An 18,809-nucleotide genomic window follows, 5' to 3' on the forward strand; every position below is an offset into this window, starting at 1 on the left:
CTCTCCTCTCCACCTATCTTCTTTTCTCTCCATCTTCGGTCCGCCTCCCCCTCTCTCCCTATTTATTCCAGAACCCTCACTCCATCCCCCTCTCTGATGAAGGGTCTAGGCCCGAAACGTCAGCTTTTGTGCTCCTGAGATGCTGCTGGGCCTGCTGTGTTCATCCAGCCTCACACTTTATTATCTTGGATTCTCCAGCATCTACAGTTCCCATTATCTCTATTCCTTTTCTTTCTTGTTTTCTGTTATGATCATAGAAATCTGTAAAACCTGATTTAAATCATTTGAACTAAGTGAGACCAATGTGAGGAAGGATTTTGAGGAATAACATTATGTAGCAAATAATAAAGGTGTAATTTCTTTGAAAGCTGGTGTGATTTTTTTTTAGGACTGTTTGTTTGTTTCAAGCATTTTGAGCTTAATTCTCTGTTCTCTGGCGGAGAGACAAATATAATGTTTAACCACATTGTTTTGGTTTGGCGGATAATGAGGGGAAGACCGCATAAATGAATTGTAATGTTCCAATAAGACATTTCATGTTTTGTAGTCTGAGTAGTGTAACTCAATTCTTCAGAACTCATCACAGTTGTTGAATAGCGTATAATGATTCAATATGATTATATAACTATCTTATGATTTCTGAACTCTGGATTTACATCAAATTTAAACTGAGGGAATGAAAATATTTCAGCCTCTCCACTGGCTTGAAATAAGCAATACTACCTCCAGTATAAAGCTGGCCCATCTTTGGTACAGTTTTGGCTCTTTCACATTGATGGTTACGGTGGAAGCAGAATGATGTTTTGAAATAAAATGCAGTCGAGAAGTTGGTGCTTAGGTATACTCTTAAGTTAGAAGTAATTTAGACAAAATGGTACCTAATCTACAGCCATGTGATAGGTATATGGATGGTGTTCTACTCCCTGCAGTAACATTCTTCACTGTCGTACATGCAAAAGATCAGCCGAAAAGGATTTGCGAATCCCTCTTTAGTTGCTATGGGAATTTTATGGCTCTAAGATGTTGCTTGAGCCACACGAATTAGCAAGAAAATGTCAAAAGCTGCAGGGTGATTTTATGCAGTCAAGGCCAGGATTACCGGAGCAAATACTCGTTTTGTTTTTAATCCACAAACAGCAAGTGAATCACACGATATAATAAAGTAAAAAAATAGAAAATGTCGATCACGTCGAGGGCCTTTGACATGTTTCTCAAGTTTGGCCCATTTTTTAAAATTATAGGCCATTGCAGCTTCACTGGAAAGAAATCTGAAATATTCTTCACAGGAGGAAACATTACCCATAATCCTCCTGGAGGCTGACGTCCTGCCCAGCTTTCCTGTCTGCAGAGCTCAGTTCACTTAGCTCCTATTCATGCGTTTTGGTCCTTCCTAATTTCCATATTTGAAATGTTTGAAAGGTATTTTGGGTTGGTTTTACTGTGTTAAATATATCGCCCAGACTCTGGATAGTCAGAGACTCCGTATACCTTCAGCAAGTCCCAATGCACTGTCTCCACCTGAGAAGATTAAACTTTGTTGGGCAATTGTTCAGCTCCCTGAAACCTTGCAAATGTCTCCAGCTCTGAGCTGGAGTGGAACAGTATGGCTTATTTGCTGGGTCAGCTCTCCAGGTAAGCATTAGGCACATGAAAACCATAGCTAACTCCTAGGTGGCTAAACAACTGACCCTAGAATATTTTCCTGCTTTTATCTTAATCCCAATCTCTCATTCCCCTTTGACCCCATCAGCCTTCTGACTCAGCCACGGTTCCTCTGACTTCTCCTGCTGCCCTCCATCTCCCCACAGTATGCCTAACTCCCCCTTGCTCCCCCACCCTTCTATTTGCAAACACACAGCAGACCAACCAACATTCAAATTTCCCCTTCAATCCCAATGAGCTCTGACTTTTTGACATCTACTGATTTACCACAACTGTGCCAACCTACTAACTGATTTCCCCCTTGCCTCCTGATCTGCCCACCCTCTGATTTTTACCCACCATCATCACCCACGCACTTGCCATCTGATTCACCCCCCCACATCTTCCCTGCCCTCTGATTTCTCCGCCCACCCACCAATTCCCCCTTCCTCCCCTCCACACACCTGCCCTCAGATCCTCCCCTACTCCCCTGACTCTCTGCATCCTAGTGTTCTGCTCTCTCCACTTCCTCCTGACCCAGCCTCATCACCATACCCATCTACTATCTAACTCAGATGTTACCCAGCCCACTTGGCTCACCATCCCTCGTTCACTGTTCTGCTGAAAAGCTCTTTAAAAGTGTTCCAAACCTTTTCAGTACTTCAGTGAATGAAGATCTACCAAACATAGCAGCTTGCAGCCTGAAAACGGTGTGATTTTGTTTTCAATGATCCTGACTTTGAGAGAGGATTCCAACATCAGGAATGTGCAACGTTTCTAAAGAGACTGAATTCAGAACCTGTCCAAAAATGAGAAGCCAGGTTGAGTCAGTGTGAGCAACAAACGAGTGACTGCTAGCCCTCATGGGAAAATTTGGACTTGTATTAGGATTAGGGTGAAGTATCGTCAGTTATTGATGCGTTTGGTTTCTCTTGGCACTAATTTGATAAAGAGTATCGAGGAATTCCAACCATGCTGCATTTCGATGGATTATACTAACCCAGAGAAATAATAATGATGTGATAATCCTCTGTCTCTTTCACAGTGACCCGCAGAAGACTTTTAAATAGATAGCTCTTTACATAAATGAATAGGTTTATCGATTTTTTTTTTTGTTTTTTAAAAAAAACAATTCAAGAGTACACCTTAGAATGCACATTGATACACTGATTCAGAGCTCTGTGATACATCTGTTTTAATGCTGAATGTCCTGCATGCTCGAGTGATCCTTGAGCTTAACATTGCCTTTCCTGAGCCAGAAGTTGTAGGATTCAAACCCTGCTATAATTGTAGCAAGTGGAGAGGGAATCTCCAGCCCTAAATTCTAGGAAAATGTGTGTGTCTGAGGAGTGTGGTTGTCCCTCTGTCCTTTAGCCCATTAACCTTTCTGTCCCAACATCCTTGTTACAGGCTTAAAGGTAGTAAAAACATGAAGCATTCAGATTTAATGCCTATGAGACTGTCAGCGCATTCTGCTGCTTGACTTTGTTCTTGGAATATATAGAATGACACATCGGTGTTTAGGAAGGAAACTCACTTTGGTGCAGGAAAGAAATCTGTTTCTTAATCCACATTTATACGAGAACAAGTTTGTTGATTTTTAACTGGCATATTATTGTAAATGTGCTTTAAGAACTTGATTTTCCTAAAATCATTTGGGACTCCCTAGGCATTTTACCTTCTGCTCCATACTTACTTTTGAAGTTATTTGCATTTAAAACATATTTCACAGTAGTTCAATCTTGGTAGTAAAAACAAAAGTGCTTTTACAAAACTTATCAGTTCTTTACAATGCATCAATTCTGTTCAGCCCACCTCCCCTCACCTGCTAAAACCTTGATGCGATAAAATAAGTTTGTTGATTTACTTGTGAAAATTAGGTGCCGGAAAAATGAACAGTTTCATTGGTTCCTTAGCAAATTAAGTATTTTATAATATTTCAAATCTTTGAATTCTGCATATTATTGCGTTAATTTGAAGACTGCCCTGAAATAGAGGGGCAGAGATACACCACACTCATTAGTTTGACCTGGGGTGGCTCGAGTTTTGTGGATGTGACCAGCTTTCAGTGCAGTTGATTTGAAACCACTGTTTAATTTCATGGGCATTTCAAGTAATGTTCGACGCAATGTGTGTTGAAATTTCTTTTTTTTTTTCCCCCCTGTGATGGCTTGGCCACTGTAATGTGGACCCATGTTTTGAAATTGGTGGAGATTCTGGGCAACAGTCTTGATTTAAAATTTGCACAGGCAAGAATTTTCCCCAAATATTTTAAATCTGAATGCCCACGTTTAATATTTTCCTGAAGTAAATCAGCAGATTCCTTCACTGGTATTTTTCTATTCTTTCAGAGCTACCCTCAGGGTGGGAGAAGATCGATGATCCTGTTTATGGTGTCTACTATGTTGAGTAAGTTTGTGAATTACTGCTGTATCTGGGAGATAACTAAGGCTGCTACCAATAATAAAGTAAAAGTTGTGACCAAGGGAAGGATATAGTCTAATTTTACCCTTTTAATGGCTCTATAAAGTTTATTCCTTCTCTTGCTTCTGCATCCCTGTCCTTAACTTTTTTTACCAAACCATGTCAAAGCAAATTCTCTTGGGAGTCTCCACATGCTATTCTGTGTGAAGTGGTTGCATCACATTTGTTCAACTCATTGTATGAAGTGACATCTGATCATTGTTTCTTCTCTCTATGCAATAATTTCAATTTTTGTCCTTCCTTACAAAATATACGATTTCTTTTATCTGCATGTCTGTTTTCTCAGGGGAATGAGACAGAGAGACCTCTTGATAGGCGAGAATGTTTGCTCCCTGTTTAACTGATGAAAGCCACTTTGCCACGATAAATTGTTTCTCCTTCATTGGTCACGTTTGTTAATTTATTAAACAGTACCAACTCCTTGCGTATTTAATTAGTCAGTGATCAATTTCCCGGATTAACCAATTGACTGATAATCATGTCACATCTTGTCTCAGAAGGCATCACAGATTTATCTGGCTGGAATCTGTTGTTTTTCACATTGTGATACAATCATCAGGAAATAAAGACTTTTGTATTAAGCTTTAAACGTTTAAATTCTATGAGAATTTTGGTTGTGACACATCTGTTTATTTTGTTTGTAACATTCATTGTTTTATTATATTTTGCTGGAACCGTGAATATGTTAATTTGAACGGTACGTGGTTGGCACAATTGCACCATAAATTTTGATTTATTTGAGGATTTGTGTTTTTACTGAAACAGGATTTTTTAAGCAATAAATGCACAATGTTTATTTTTGCTGTCATCTTCTGAATTTGTTTTTGTGACTTTAGACACTCCTTCCTGCAATTAATTTATGTTCTAACAGAACATTTTTTTTCTTTCATTAGTCATATCAATAGGAAGACGCAATATGAAAATCCTGTTGCTGAAGCCAAACGCAAAAAGCAGCTTGAACAGCAGCAGCAAGCAGAAGGTGAGTTTTTGAGGTCTACCACTCAAAATATAATGAGGGAAATCGGATGCTTCCAGACACCATCCGCATAAGTCATTGGCACTGAATTCATGAAGTAAGTTGCCAGTATGCCATAATGCAGAGAGCCAACCATGTCTCTGCTTCACAAATGAAACTGGCCAGGTTATGAAGTCATGAATAAATTTCATGCAATTGCTCCACATCGTTAAGAAAATTACTCTTTAATTGGTCATGTAATTGTTGACAGGAATCCTTGGGCTCATTGTCAGAAGAAATCATATTTGCTTAAATAACTCTGACTTTATTTTTTTCGTACCTCTTCAGAGTGGACAGAACAACAAGCATCTCCTGGATCCAAAGCTCCAAGCTATGTGCAGAATAATCAGGAAACTTTCAGAGAAACATCAGCACAAGGTAATTTTGATTTAACAGAAGCATTGATAATTTACAAATTGGAAGCATCTGAACTCTGACATGAAGGGGAAAGTGGATAAAATGTGTGAAAATCCACAGGGATGTTGTTGATGATTTTGTTGGGGCAGGGGCATCTGTTTATTAGCTATAAAATTGCAGGAATCATGTGCACTGTATCATCCCTACAATAATAGTAAAATATTCAAAATGGCAACTGCAATAAGAGTGTTTAGAGACCATTTTAATTCAATGCTACCTGACCAAACAACATTAATAATACTTGACAAAAATTTGATGAAAGTTGGATGCTGTGTGCCATCGTGTAGTATCCTTACCTGTTTGATCTTAAAATTAACTTAAATTCACAAACCAAATTGAAGTTTCTGAATACTTCACTGATTTCAAAAATATGTGATAATAAGTCAGTTTCTATCACTAATTCACTGCCTGAACTGAACAAGAATTAATTAATTTGCAATTTATTTTTATGAACAGGCAAACCTTTCTTTACAAGAAACCCTTCAGAACTGAAAGGCCAGTTCATTAATACCAAGCTGAAGAAGAGTACCCGAGGGTTTGGTTTTACAGTGGTCGGTGGTGATGAACCTGATGAATTTCTGCAGATTAAAAGTTTAGTTCTTGATGGGCCTGCAGCCCTGGATGGCAAAATGGAGACAGGTACCAAATGAGAAGAGCCATTCCAAGCCATGTTGGTTAGGCAAATTTAATATGTATTTTGCATGATTTTACAAGGACCATTTCTTAACTGTTGACAATGAGTAGGCAGTTTCAAGGTGTAAAAGTCTGGCCAACATAAGGCCACCTTGAGTGGTAAGAGGACCAGGACTAGGTCTGCTACTGACTTGCCCCAATTTTGCTTGAGGTTCCCCTGGTGATACTGCACTTTATTCTAAACTAAGACAGAATAAAGGAAATTTGAATATAAGTCATCTTTGAGATTTGAGCCTGTGATCCACAATACAACGCCTCTAACTGCAGCTGTCATGAATGGCAGAGTCACTGTCTTGCAGTGTGAGCGGCTAAGTCAAGTGTGCTGTTCTGAGGATCACATTTTATGATGCTGCCTGACTATAATACCTTTTGAAATGATGAAGAAGTCAAATTCCTTTTTCGTTCCTTTAGAATTCTGGAGTCATACCATAAAAACTACAGGCTACTAACCTTGATTATCGTCAGCATACCTGCCAAGCTGCTAAATTAAACTTCAAATTATTTGCTGTATTCAGTATATCTACTCTTGTACTTGACAGTATTCGATTCCTACCGCTGTCAAAGTGTGCAAATTGGTACTTTGTTTTCATGGCACAATGTAATTTCTGAATTAGCAATGTAGTTATGAAGCTAGCATGCATAAATTAAACATTAACAATGAGTTATAGTAGCTAATATCTACCAATTTTCTCTCTTAGGTGACGTTATAGTAAGTGTAAACAGCAGTTGTGTACTGGGATACACCCATGCTCAAGTTGTAAAAATATTCCAGTCTATTCCAATTGGTTCAACCGTGGATCTTGAACTTTGCCGGGGCTATCCTCTGCCATTTGATCCAGATGATCCAAATACTAGTTTGGTGACATCGGTAGCTATTTCAGATAAAGAACCAATTGTTGTCAATGGGCAAGAAAATTATGACTCACTTTCAAGCCACAGTAGCCAAACAGCTCCTGCGAATGTGAATGGAGTGAAAGACCAGAGACCATATAGTCCATCATCTGGTGATGTTTCATCAAATGGATCCCATACAGGCTATACCAATGACAATGTCTCCTTGGCTTCCTCAATAGCAACTCAACCTGAACTTATAACTGTCCATATAGTCAAAGGCCCTATGGGTTTTGGTTTTACCATAGCTGACAGCCCTGGAGGTGGTGGCCAAAGAGTTAAACAAATTGTGGATGGTCCACGCTGTCGTGGTCTGAAGGAAGGGGATCTCCTGCTAGAAGTCAATAAGAGGAATGTCCAGAATCTAACCCATAATCAAGTAGTTGATACACTGTTAGAATGCCCCAAGGGAAGTGAAGTGACACTCCTGGTTCAACGAGGAGGTAAGTGTTGAATCTATTCCCGAACAATTTTTGATCTGTGTTTCTGAGACCTTTCCATAAAGTTATATGTTGTGTAGCTCATTGCCCTGCATCTACAAGACTATGTATGTAAATTTTGTACGAATATAAAGTTGACCTGATTAGTAATCTTTGTTACTTTGGCAGAAATTTTGTGTAGCTGTGTACTGGGAAAAATCAATTCCAGTACTTCATGTTTTGTGTTTATATGCCACTTCTGAAAATGGCTAAGAGATCATTCACTTTACAGTTGCTGTTGGTGAAATTTCTTCGTAAAATTATAGCATTTTTTGCGTGCATTTCTTGGTAGGTCTATCGTAATGATTGCAGTGAGTTTAATTTTCTGATTAACTTTTGCCTGAGTATATATGCGAGAAATAATTGAATTTGCCCAGTTTGTAGACACATTTGGGTGTTGGAGAGCAGTGGGCAGGAAATGATGGAAACTTTGAATTGGTGAGGTGAGATAAATCTTTAAAGCTTGCACATAATAAGTGTGCTTCATACCTAAGGTTTAATTGGTGCAAAAACACAAATTTAATCCAATAACCAGAGATTTATTAGTAAATTGATTCTAACTGCTGCTATAACAGAGTACTTTTTTTGTTCTTGGTATTGAAATAAATTGAACAATCCAAAGAAAGTCATTAATGAAAATTAATATGTGAGCTATAAGTATGATAATGAATGAATATTTCACATATTTGTATTGCATTTCCCTGTCTATTTTTGAAAATATCTGAAACTAACGTTCTCTTTAAAAGCAGTGAATTATTACAGAAATGTTGCTATTGCCTGGAGTAAGAGCACATCTGAAATACATATATGTATATAAAACATACTCATGCATAAAATAACAGTTCTCACATCATGATCCTTTCCAACAGACATTTCTTTTGCCTCACCAATCATTGGCGCACACCTGAAAACAAAAACATGCTGGAGATCACACAGGGTCAGGTAGTATCCATGGAGAAAAAGTAAGCAAAAGTTTTGAGTCTACATGACTTCTTCAGCTCAAAAGTTATCTAGACTTGAAACGTTAGCTTGCTCTCTCCATGGATGATGCCTGACCACCTGTGATCGCCAGCATTTTTTGTTTTCAGTACAGATTCCAACATCCACAGTAATTTGCTCGTATTTGCAGAGACCTATTCTGTCAAAAATTCCAATTTCTTTTCAGTCAGATTGTACTAAAAGGGAATTTCTCACATTTCCAGCCAACTGTCCAACCATTTCTCGTACATGACGTCTAGATGAGGTAAAAATTATTCTGATTCAGAATGGAAGAATTATAGATGGTAAACCATTTCATTGCATCCTTTCATTTTCGAGCAATGCCCTTTCCCTGCTTGCCTGCGCTCATAGTACGTTCCGCCAGATCCATTAACCGACTCGACCTCAGGTGTAGTTTGTTCAGTTAAGAGAGAACAGCCTACAGTTTGTAGAGTCCACAGCTTGGCCTATGTGCAGTCTTCAATGTGGAGGTGAATTTTGTGGAAATAATGCAGAACTTTTTTTTTCACCCCCACTTGATTTGGATATATTTAATTTCTACTTACAATTGTAGCCATTAAAATAAACGTTTAACAGTTTTCTGTCAGTAACAAATTGCTCGGTCAAAGAGGTCAGGTTTTGTGATGAAAGCAAACCTAATGCCTTAATTTTGTTTAGATTTAGCAAATAGCCATTGTCATGGTGGATCTAAGTAGCTGAAAGAGTTTTTGTGTTTGTTGAAGGATAGAATAATGATTCTGTTCAAAGAATTACTGTTATGAATGGTAAAGATCTTTGTGTGATGTTATAGTTGAGGTTATAAGCAGTACAAAACTAGTTAGGCTCCCATATAATTGCAAAAATGAGGAATGGATATTATGTGCAACCAAAAGTTCACTCTGCTGAAATTTTACTGTTTCTTTTCAGCTATGCTATTGCATGAAAACTGAATTCTCATTCTGAAAACATTCCCTTTCTTGTATCACTCAAACATTCTCCTCTTTTTTTCTCCAGTACATAAATCTGGCTGTACATTTCCTTTTCAAATCCAGATTTCAAATGTTCTTTGAATCAAATCACCAAGGATTTAGTAGTTCATGAATCTGTTCCATTAGGTCACCTTCTGCTATCGTCTTGCTGTTGATTGCTGAGCCGTAAGTGGACAGACTCCGTTTAATGGCTCATCCAAAAGGCAGCCACAGTGAAATACAGTAGTTTTTCAAGTGTCAGCCTGGATTGCATCTGCCTGTGAAGTGGGTTTGAACCCACAACCTTCTGACTCAGAGCCAAGAGTGCTGCCACAGTACCGTAGCTGATGAAAGTTATTAAATAAGTTAAATTTTAAACTGTTCAATTATAACCTAAAGGTTTTCCTTACACTTCCAAATAAATCTTATAGACAGCCTCCCACCTAATCTAAAGAAAGGTCTCTGGACCTGCAACATGAACTCCCCTTTGTCCGCACAGATACCGTTAGAGCTGCTGGGACTTTCCAGCAATTTTTGCTTTGGTTCCTGATTCCCAGCATCAGCAGTTCTTCAAGGGGTTTCTATTTCTCCCACTTTATCTGTCCCTTTCCTAAAGGGGTCCATATCCCACAACAGAGCGTCCGTTCAGGCCTCAGTCTTATCTGAGCAGACAGCATCCAGCTACTCTCTCCTGAATTTCACATTTCTGCCAAAGCAAAACAACTGTCACTATTGCATGGTTCCTTTTGGACATCTAGTTTGTGCTGTTACTACTTCAAACTTCGCTATCTGGGCCTAATAAAACCCTCTCCCATCCTCAAAACCTGCCTGTTCTTGAACCTCATTCACACAGTGCACTTTGTACGAATCAAACTCTTTTTTATTTACATTTTCTATGATATTGCAAATTGAACAAAACTCTTTCTAAACATTCTATGCAATCCTGCAGGCTGCATTTAAGGAAGAAAAAGAAAATAAGAGGATAACATTGTCCAATAATGATATTGGGAATGAAATTATTTCTATTCAAATTCTAAAAGTGTTGTTTGCACTGTATGTCAAAACAACTCGCTTCAAACAAAATACATTTGGTGATGATAGCTCACACTTTCTTTCATACCTTAGCTTAGTATCCATGGGATGCTCCATATTTTGAGTGGTTCCCTAAAAATGTGATCATTCTTTGCAGGAAGTCTCCTTCATAGACTTATTTGAAAACCAGTGTCCTAGAATGAACTTGATGCTTGTTTGCCATACCGTGCAGATTGAAAAACTGTGCTTTTTTCATTTTCTCCCTCATTAACGTATTTGTATGTGTAATCCACAGCTTGCTATATAGACTTTACCAAATACAAAATGGCATGAAGTATTAGCAAACTAACTAAAATGTTCAAATACTTTATCGCATTTGAAACATTGTTAATTATCAGTAATTCACTTCATATTGATGCCTAGCAAAAATGGTATGTTCACCTTTATTACAGAAGAATTGGGAATATAAGATAGAGTCTTGGTGAGACTAAACCTGGAATATTACATACAGTTGTGATCTCGCTACTCAAGGGAAGATTTAGTTGGTTTGTGCTTTCTGTTGGAGATGTTACTTTGCAGAGTCCGGAGGTGAATTACTTGCTACAGAATTCGTAACCTGTTCTTGTAGCCACAGAATTGATATCACTACTGTAGTTCAATTATGGTCAAACATTCTGCAGTCATCAGCAAATATCTCCATCTCTGACTATATGATGGATTGAAGATCATTGATGAAGCAACTGAAGATATTGGTATCTACAACACTACTAGGACCTGCAACAAAATCCTGGGACTGAGCTGATTGATCTCCACTAGCCAAAACAATCATACTTTGTGCTAGTTACGACCCCAACCAGTGAAGAGTTTGCCTCAATCCCCATTAACTCCAGTTGTGCACAATGAAAACACAACCCCAAATGATGAAAGGTCTCCTCGATGTATGGGTAGTTCTTTGTCTCTACGAGAATTATATGCAGTGATCTTTCCTGCCAGCACTATCAGGGGCAGCTGGACCTTTGACAGTTAGTTTGGTGAAGATCAGTTCAAGTAGGATTTTCCCACAATACTTGCCTCAGGCCTGGTATATGATGTGCGTTCTTCAGGACTTGGTCAACAGTGATACTCTTGAATCACTCTCTTGGAGATGGACATTGAAATCCCTCGCCAAGAGTACATTTTGCACCCTTGTCACGGGGTGGGGAGGGAGGAGGAGGAGGCCTGCCTATAACCATGATGGTGACCAGCTGGAGGTTTCCTTGCCCATGGGATCCATAGCGAACATTTGAAGAAGCTCTGGCCAGTGTCATCCCAGCTGTCCACCCCTCTGTTTTTAATGTATCTTTCAAGTGAACATCCTAACACATTCAACACCCACATCTAGATAACACCAGAAAAGTGATGAATGAGAAAATCAAGCTATTTGAAGCCTCCGTAGTCATTTCTCCTTAACATTGTGACATCCTATATTCTTTGGCATAAGTGCTTGTGACTCTTTTGTTTAAGTGGATAGTTCCATATACCCCAGTCTGAGTAGTTGCTGTATTTTCTGTTCTGTTGTTTAAAGTTTTCTTGTATGTGATACATCTCCCAATTGCATGCGAGTGAGTATAAATGAGAATATTCACAAGGCAGGAGAACTTCAGAGAGGAAAGGAATATTTTTTGATACTGAAATTTCATGCACATGCACATGCACATGCACATCATAATCTTCATATCTTTCCTGTCTGTCTTCTGTTTAATTGATTAATGTAGCTATTGCTATAATTTTGTGAGAGAGTTTGTGGCGTTATATACACAATACTGCAAGTCACCACTCCTGACTGAATACCAAATAGTAACTGAAACTGCAGCACTTGTTATAGGGGGAGGCAACGCCTCAGTGGTATTATGGCTGCGCTATTCATCCAGACACAGCTAATATACTGGGGAAGTGGGTTAATTTGAATACAGTAAAAAAAACGGAATTAAAAGTTTTTAATGAGTGAATCAGAGGCGCTTGTGGTCATCATGTCCTTCAGGGAGCGAAACTGCTTTCTTTATCTGGTCTGGCCTGCATGTGACCTCAGATCCACAGAAATCTCATTAACTCCTAGCTCTTAGGTGGTAGGGAATGGCCTCGTGGTATTACTGCTGGACTGTTAATCCAAAGACCCAGATGACATTTTGGGGACCCGGGTTCAAATCCCGTCACGGTAGATGGTGAAAGTTGAAATCAGTAAATATCTGGAATTAAGAATCTAATGATGACCACGAATCCATTTTCGATTGTTGGAAAATCCCAGCTGGTTCACTCATGCCTTTTAGGGAAGGAAACTGCCATCCTTACCTGGTCTGACCTGCATGTGACTCCAAACCAAAAGCAATGTGGTTGACTCTTAAGTGCCAGTGATAATGGGAACTGCAGATGCTGGAGAATCCAAGACCATAAAATGTGAGGCTGGATGAACACAGCAGGCCCAGCAGCATCTCAGGAGCACAAAAGCTGACGTTTCGGCCCTAGACCCCCTACACCCTCTCTGATGAAGGGTCTAGGCCTGAAACGTCAGCTTTTGTGCTCCTGAGATGCTGCTGGGCCTGCTGTGTTCATCCAGCCTCACATTTTATTGTCTTAGACTCTTAAGTGCCATCTGGGCAATTAGGGATGGACCATAAGTACAGCCTAGCCAGCGACACCCTCATCCTGTGAATGAATAAAGAAGCAAAAAGCTTTCTGCGAATAAATGCTGACTTAATGATGTCGTGAAGGAATAAAAGAAAATGATGTCAAAAGAGCATTAAGTAGATTTCTTTGGGAAATTTTCACCGTTGTACTCTTGAACACAATCTGACTGTTGCTTGCCGCCCATCCGTCCCTTCCTCCTTATTCACGTGTCTCAAATTTGTCAGGTGGAGAATTATGGTCAGCTTTTCTGCTTAAGAAACTTGGAACAAATCCTTAAATAATTTCTATGTAATGAAACTGATAATAGTAAAAGCTCTTGGAATCCAATGATGGTATTGTCCCCAAAAAGGTGAGTGAATTACCTGCAGCAGCTACGAACTTCCTGATAGCAATGCCTTTCAATAGAAATGCTGCCCTCTGTTTGGCCAGGCGCCCTTGGTAGGCAGGGCATCTTTTTCAGGGTTCTTGATTCTGGGAAAGGCCATCCACTGTACAGTTAGATGCCTATGTACTTCATTCAGCAGGCCTTCACAAAAGAGGAAACACAGGGCCCTTGCTGATTGTCCAGCTAGTGGTCAAGGCAAAGTCCCCTTCATTAAATCTTATTTATTCTTTCAGGATGTGGGTGCTGCCAATAAGGCCAGCATTTGTTGACCATCCCTAACTGTCCTTAAACTGACTTGTGTTGCTAGGCCATTTTAAAGGTCACTTGAGAGTCAACCCCATTCCTATGGGGCTGGAGTCACATGGACCAGAATGAGTAAGTTTCTCATGTAGAATGTTCATTAACTAAAGGATACATTTTCAAAATAATTGACCAGGAATTGGGACGAGAGTGAAGAGATTTTTTTGTAAAATGGCAAGTTGCTATGATCTGGAAAGAGTGGTATAAGATTCAACAGTAACATGCAAGGCATTGCATGCTTGAAGAAGAAAACTTTACAGTACCAAGAGGAAAGAGCAGGGAGTGGGACTGTTAGGATAACCCTTTTATTGTGCAGTATGCTTCTATGAGCTTCATTATAATTTTATATTATTAACAAATTGGTAAATGATCTTTATTGTACAATAAATTATCTGAAGCCAATGAACTAAAGAAGTAGTTAATTGTATATGAAGAGCTTTGAGATGTCTCATGAGGTATTTATCAATGCAAGTCTTTTCCTTCTCTCATTGCTCATGTTACAGTAATTAGACAACGCTTAGTCTTCCAGTTGATTCAAAGTTCTATTTTTGCCATTCTACCAGTGCATTCAGGTTTCACAAGCAACAAGGGTCATTGAGCTGCTTAATCTGTAGTTAAATATGTTATGTAGTGTGGCACTTCAGTACCAGGGAATCCTTAACCTCCACTAAATTCTTTAATTAGTGATGGTAGCTCAAGGTTATGATGAGGAACTGTGAACTGGCTGTGTGCATATGTGGGACAACAGAACTGAGATCAAATGTGATGGATCTCATTGTTCCCATATTCAAACCTCAAAGAATAAACTCTTTAGTGAAGTACCATGAAGCTTCAATGGAACTATATCTCAACAGGAATTGCAGCTTCTAAAGAGGAGGGGTAAAATGAAGCATCTGAGAAAAGTGGAAGGAAGCAGGTTTTGATAGCCAAATCTCAAACGCAGACTTGAAGTGTTGAGAATAAAGCCATTTGGCCAGGAACACCATAAGTGGTTAGTGTTTTTGATGCCAACACTGACAGATGGGACAGTCTGCTGGAGACCACAGTTCTCATGCTGCTATCACATTGAGCCTTTATCTGTCTTGACATTTGTCTAGTGGATTTCATAAATGTGATAATTTTGCCTTAAATGCTCTAATATTCTATCTGCTGCGTTTGACACTTTTTGGTTTAACCTGAATTCTGCTGCACACCAGTAGTGACTAATCAGCTTGTAATGGTGTGAGAAAGATCAGACATGGAACTATTTATAAAATGATGCATCTCCGCAGTGCAGAATAGTGCATCAATATTTAAGTAACTGATGTTGAATTGTACCAAATTACAATTTCAGTGATATCCAATGTGATAGGTACCTATGGTAAAATTGTTAGGGATAGATAAAAGAATATCTGTCCTTTAAATTTGTATTTATCTTTCTTGAGGGCAGAGAGCTTAGCCTCTCTGCAAAGAAAATTCAAAACCATCTCAGAGTCCAATGTTCGACAGCCCTTCTAATTTGACATAATATTCAGGGTGCTTCATTTTGTCTCTCTGTCCTCGGACAAAGAGAGGAAAAGTTCAGTTGAGATTTTCATTCATGATTGTCATGCATGGCCCTTGCTGAAAACTTGTAGGAGTGAATGCATGTGACCAGACTGGACTTGCTCTCTGCCCTGAAAGGAGAACCTCCAAAAAGGCCGAGTGCTGGAGGGCTGACACCAGTATTCATGTAAGAGGAGAGACAAGGCAGCAATTTGTGGGGCCATTTTTTTTAAAATAAGAAATATTCTTCAGATTTTTACAGTTTCTCTCCCAAATAGAACTTTTTGGAAGATGAAGATAAAATGAATATTGTTAAAGGATAGGGAGAGACCAATAGGTAATTCAGCTTAGAACATGATTACTCAAACAGACACCCAATCTAGGTTTTGAGAGAGGCCTTGAATTATGATCTCAAGTGTTGGAAATAATATGAAGTATATACAGTGGTGGAGGAGGAAAGAGATTAAAAACTACAGGTTCTGTCAAAATTCTGCCTCACTAATCTCAATTTATTCCATGAGATAAAATGCATTCATCACAGTCAGGATAGGAATGATTTATAGACTTTACATGGATTGTCAAATACCTATAACTAAATAACATTTTTAAATCAGCTTCCAGCTGTTTCAATCATCCTTTTAATAGCATAGATAAATTATATTTAGTGCATGTGTCTGACTGATGCTGTGAATTACATACTGGTACAATTCAACATGGTAATGATTCAATTTCTGTAAGTTCCAGCTCTGGCATCAAGTGGAATCCTGTAAAGCTCTAAATCTGGCAGTTTCTATGTTTTTTTGGCAATATCTGAAATGAGTTAGAGTTGGCTTTCGGTAGGATGTTTACAGACATGAGAAAGAAGGATACGTGCTTTTAATAATCATAACGTTTAAAAAGAAAGCTGGACTCTGAATGCTGAATTCTAACATTAATATCTTTTGAGTTTGATTATCGTTCATACACTTGGCTAGGTATACATAATGCTAGCCTAGCTGTTGGATGGAGATTCCACGTCAAAGGTATAGCAGCACCTCTTGTTGGTTGACACTATTGGCAGCAACTGTGGAGAAGCATTGTTGCTGGGATGGATGTATGATTCCTAATTGGAGATTGTTCATTTTGCAGGCGACGTAAGGAAGTAGGAACAAGTTCATAATGATCGAGATAAATGCTTTTCTTTGTGAACATTATGCTGCAATATAAACATTCATATTTTGTATGTGACCCAGCTCCCAGAAGAGATTAGAGTAGTGCAGAACTTTATTGAAGCAGCTCTGTCACATCTGCACTGCCACTCTGCATATATTTGTGAGGCGTGGCAATAGTTGGGTATCCATAAACCCATGAATGTTGCTCTGCTTGCACAAATTTATGAATGAAAAATGACTGGAAGTTAGGTAAGTAGGGAAGCAAATGAAGTATAAGAAAAATTGAATTCCTGCAGTTTGAATGGAAATGTTAAGATTCCTTTTAATTTGCTGTTATCAGTTTCCCATAGCTGGAGCTGTGGAAATTGTTTTGCTTGTGCTTGCAGGATTTGATTTCTTCGGCCATGCAGATTTGTTTAGACTGCTAGCCTCAAGGCTGCTGATTCACAAGTCAGCATTACCTAGGATCCATTGTGCTATAATCTATCTCATCACACTATGAACACAATGGTTGACACAGAACTTATCACGGTCCAAGAACTATATGCTCACAACACGTTTACTGGATTTCCTATGATTTTTTTAAGAAGTTGTGTTATTACAGTGCTTCTAAATGTGTGTTCTTGTTTTGCCAATTTACAGGGCCACTTCCGAAGAAAAGCCCCAAGTCGGTAAGCTCACTATGAAATATGTGGATCTGTGTAAATGTTGCTCTTCCGATTTTATGATTGTTTTTCACATGTAAACTGTGCTGTGTGAATATGTGTTATCTATGAATGTGCCATCTTTGTTTGGCTGAAATGGCTGATCAAACTGATATTTGGGATAGAATGCAGAAGCTGAGACTGATGGGCAATAAATTGTGTTTTCCTGCCGTATCCGTAGATTACATTTTTATTCGCCCCCTCTTAACCAAGAAGGAGTTCCCAAAATAGATAATTAATGCACTTCTAATGGTTGCAAGGCAACGCTGATTAAAGCCACATTTAAGTATCTTCAGGCCTGCTCCATTGTCAAAATACGTTAGACCTGTGAAGGGGAAATGTGGTTGCATTTCCTATCAAATCATAGAAATGTCAGCCTTCATGTGCCTGTTTGTCAGTTTCAGATAAATTTACCCTTTGGCAAAATATATCTATGTGCAAGCAATATGTTCACTTTGTGTATTTTGTAGTTTTTATTTCATGGTTACTTTCTTCTCCTGTTAAAAGAAAGCAACTTCCTATTATTTATTTTTTTGAGCCTGTTATAAAATGCATAACTTGCTTTACAAGGCTTAGAGATATTGTGTTCCAATACTAAAAATTCTCGTTGTTCCCTTTCAATGCATTATACAGTTTTAATGATGAGCTGCTGTAAAGTACCCAGCTGCAAGTAAACAACCAAACTTTGAGAAGAGACTTTTTTCCAAAATGGGAGCATTGTATTGATCGCTAGCACTCACTGAAAAGCTGGAATGACCTTCTGTTCTCTTGAATAATTGCAGCAAGCACTGGAAAGGAAGGACAGTCAGAACAGCTCCCAGCACAGTGTCTCAAGCCAGCGGAGCGCAAACACTGCTTCACCAGCCCTGGGCGCCCCTGGGCTTCCAGACTACCCTTCAAACGAGGCACCAGCCCTGGATCAAGCAGATAGTTCTGTGCAAAGGAAACCGGATCCTTTTAAAATTTGGGCTCAGTCAAGAAGCATGTATGAAAGTAGACGTAAGTACAATGAGAAATTTAAAGCCTGCATCTTTTTATCAGAAATGCAATGTTAATAAGTACACAAAATAAAGGCTGTTATTGCATTGTTCTGATTTACGTACGTTGCGTTTCAATATTAGTTTTTATTTAACTGACGGAATTCAATGGCATAACAAAATGTTAAAATGACGAAGTTATCTCAAGCTATCACTAAACCAGAAAATTGCTGCACCTCAGTAATGAACTGTTTAGTATTTTCACAATGACCTTTAACTCAAACATAATTGTTTTGCTGAGTTAAATAGATTTGGACTCCATTGAATGCATTGCACTGTTACTGACAATCAGTATGTAATTTTCCTGTGTCATTGTCTTTTAATCATGTCAATCAAAATGATTGCAAGTAACGCTTAAGTGTTATCCTGCCAAATTACATTGCAAAAAAAACTTAAGAGCTGTTGGGTAAAGCAATTTAAAGGAGCAAGAACAGTTCAGGAGCAGC

The 18,809-nt window shown here is 38.7% G+C and overlaps 1 protein-coding gene across 8 annotated transcripts in view; it reads left to right on the top strand.

Moving 5' to 3' along the window:
• Positions 1–18,809, top strand: part of magi1b (membrane associated guanylate kinase, WW and PDZ domain containing 1b) — a 402,251-nt gene that overhangs the window by 331,137 nt on the left and 52,305 nt on the right. For all 8 annotated transcript variants that reach the window (XM_048547401.2, XM_048547402.2, XM_048547403.2 and 5 more), the window contains 7 exons: positions 3,993–4,050; positions 5,019–5,104; positions 5,429–5,518; positions 6,014–6,196; positions 6,949–7,584; positions 17,265–17,293; positions 18,109–18,325. In XM_048547401.2, coding sequence (XP_048403358.1) covers positions 3,993–4,050; positions 5,019–5,104; positions 5,429–5,518; positions 6,014–6,196; positions 6,949–7,584; positions 17,265–17,293; positions 18,109–18,325 — 1,299 coding nt within the window. The remainder of the gene's footprint in view (positions 1–3,992; positions 4,051–5,018; positions 5,105–5,428; positions 5,519–6,013; positions 6,197–6,948; positions 7,585–17,264; positions 17,294–18,108; positions 18,326–18,809) is intronic.

Source organism: Stegostoma tigrinum, chromosome 11 (genome assembly GCF_030684315.1).
Source record: "Stegostoma tigrinum isolate sSteTig4 chromosome 11, sSteTig4.hap1, whole genome shotgun sequence".
Classification (NCBI taxonomy): Eukaryota; Metazoa; Chordata; class Chondrichthyes; order Orectolobiformes; family Stegostomatidae; genus Stegostoma; species Stegostoma tigrinum.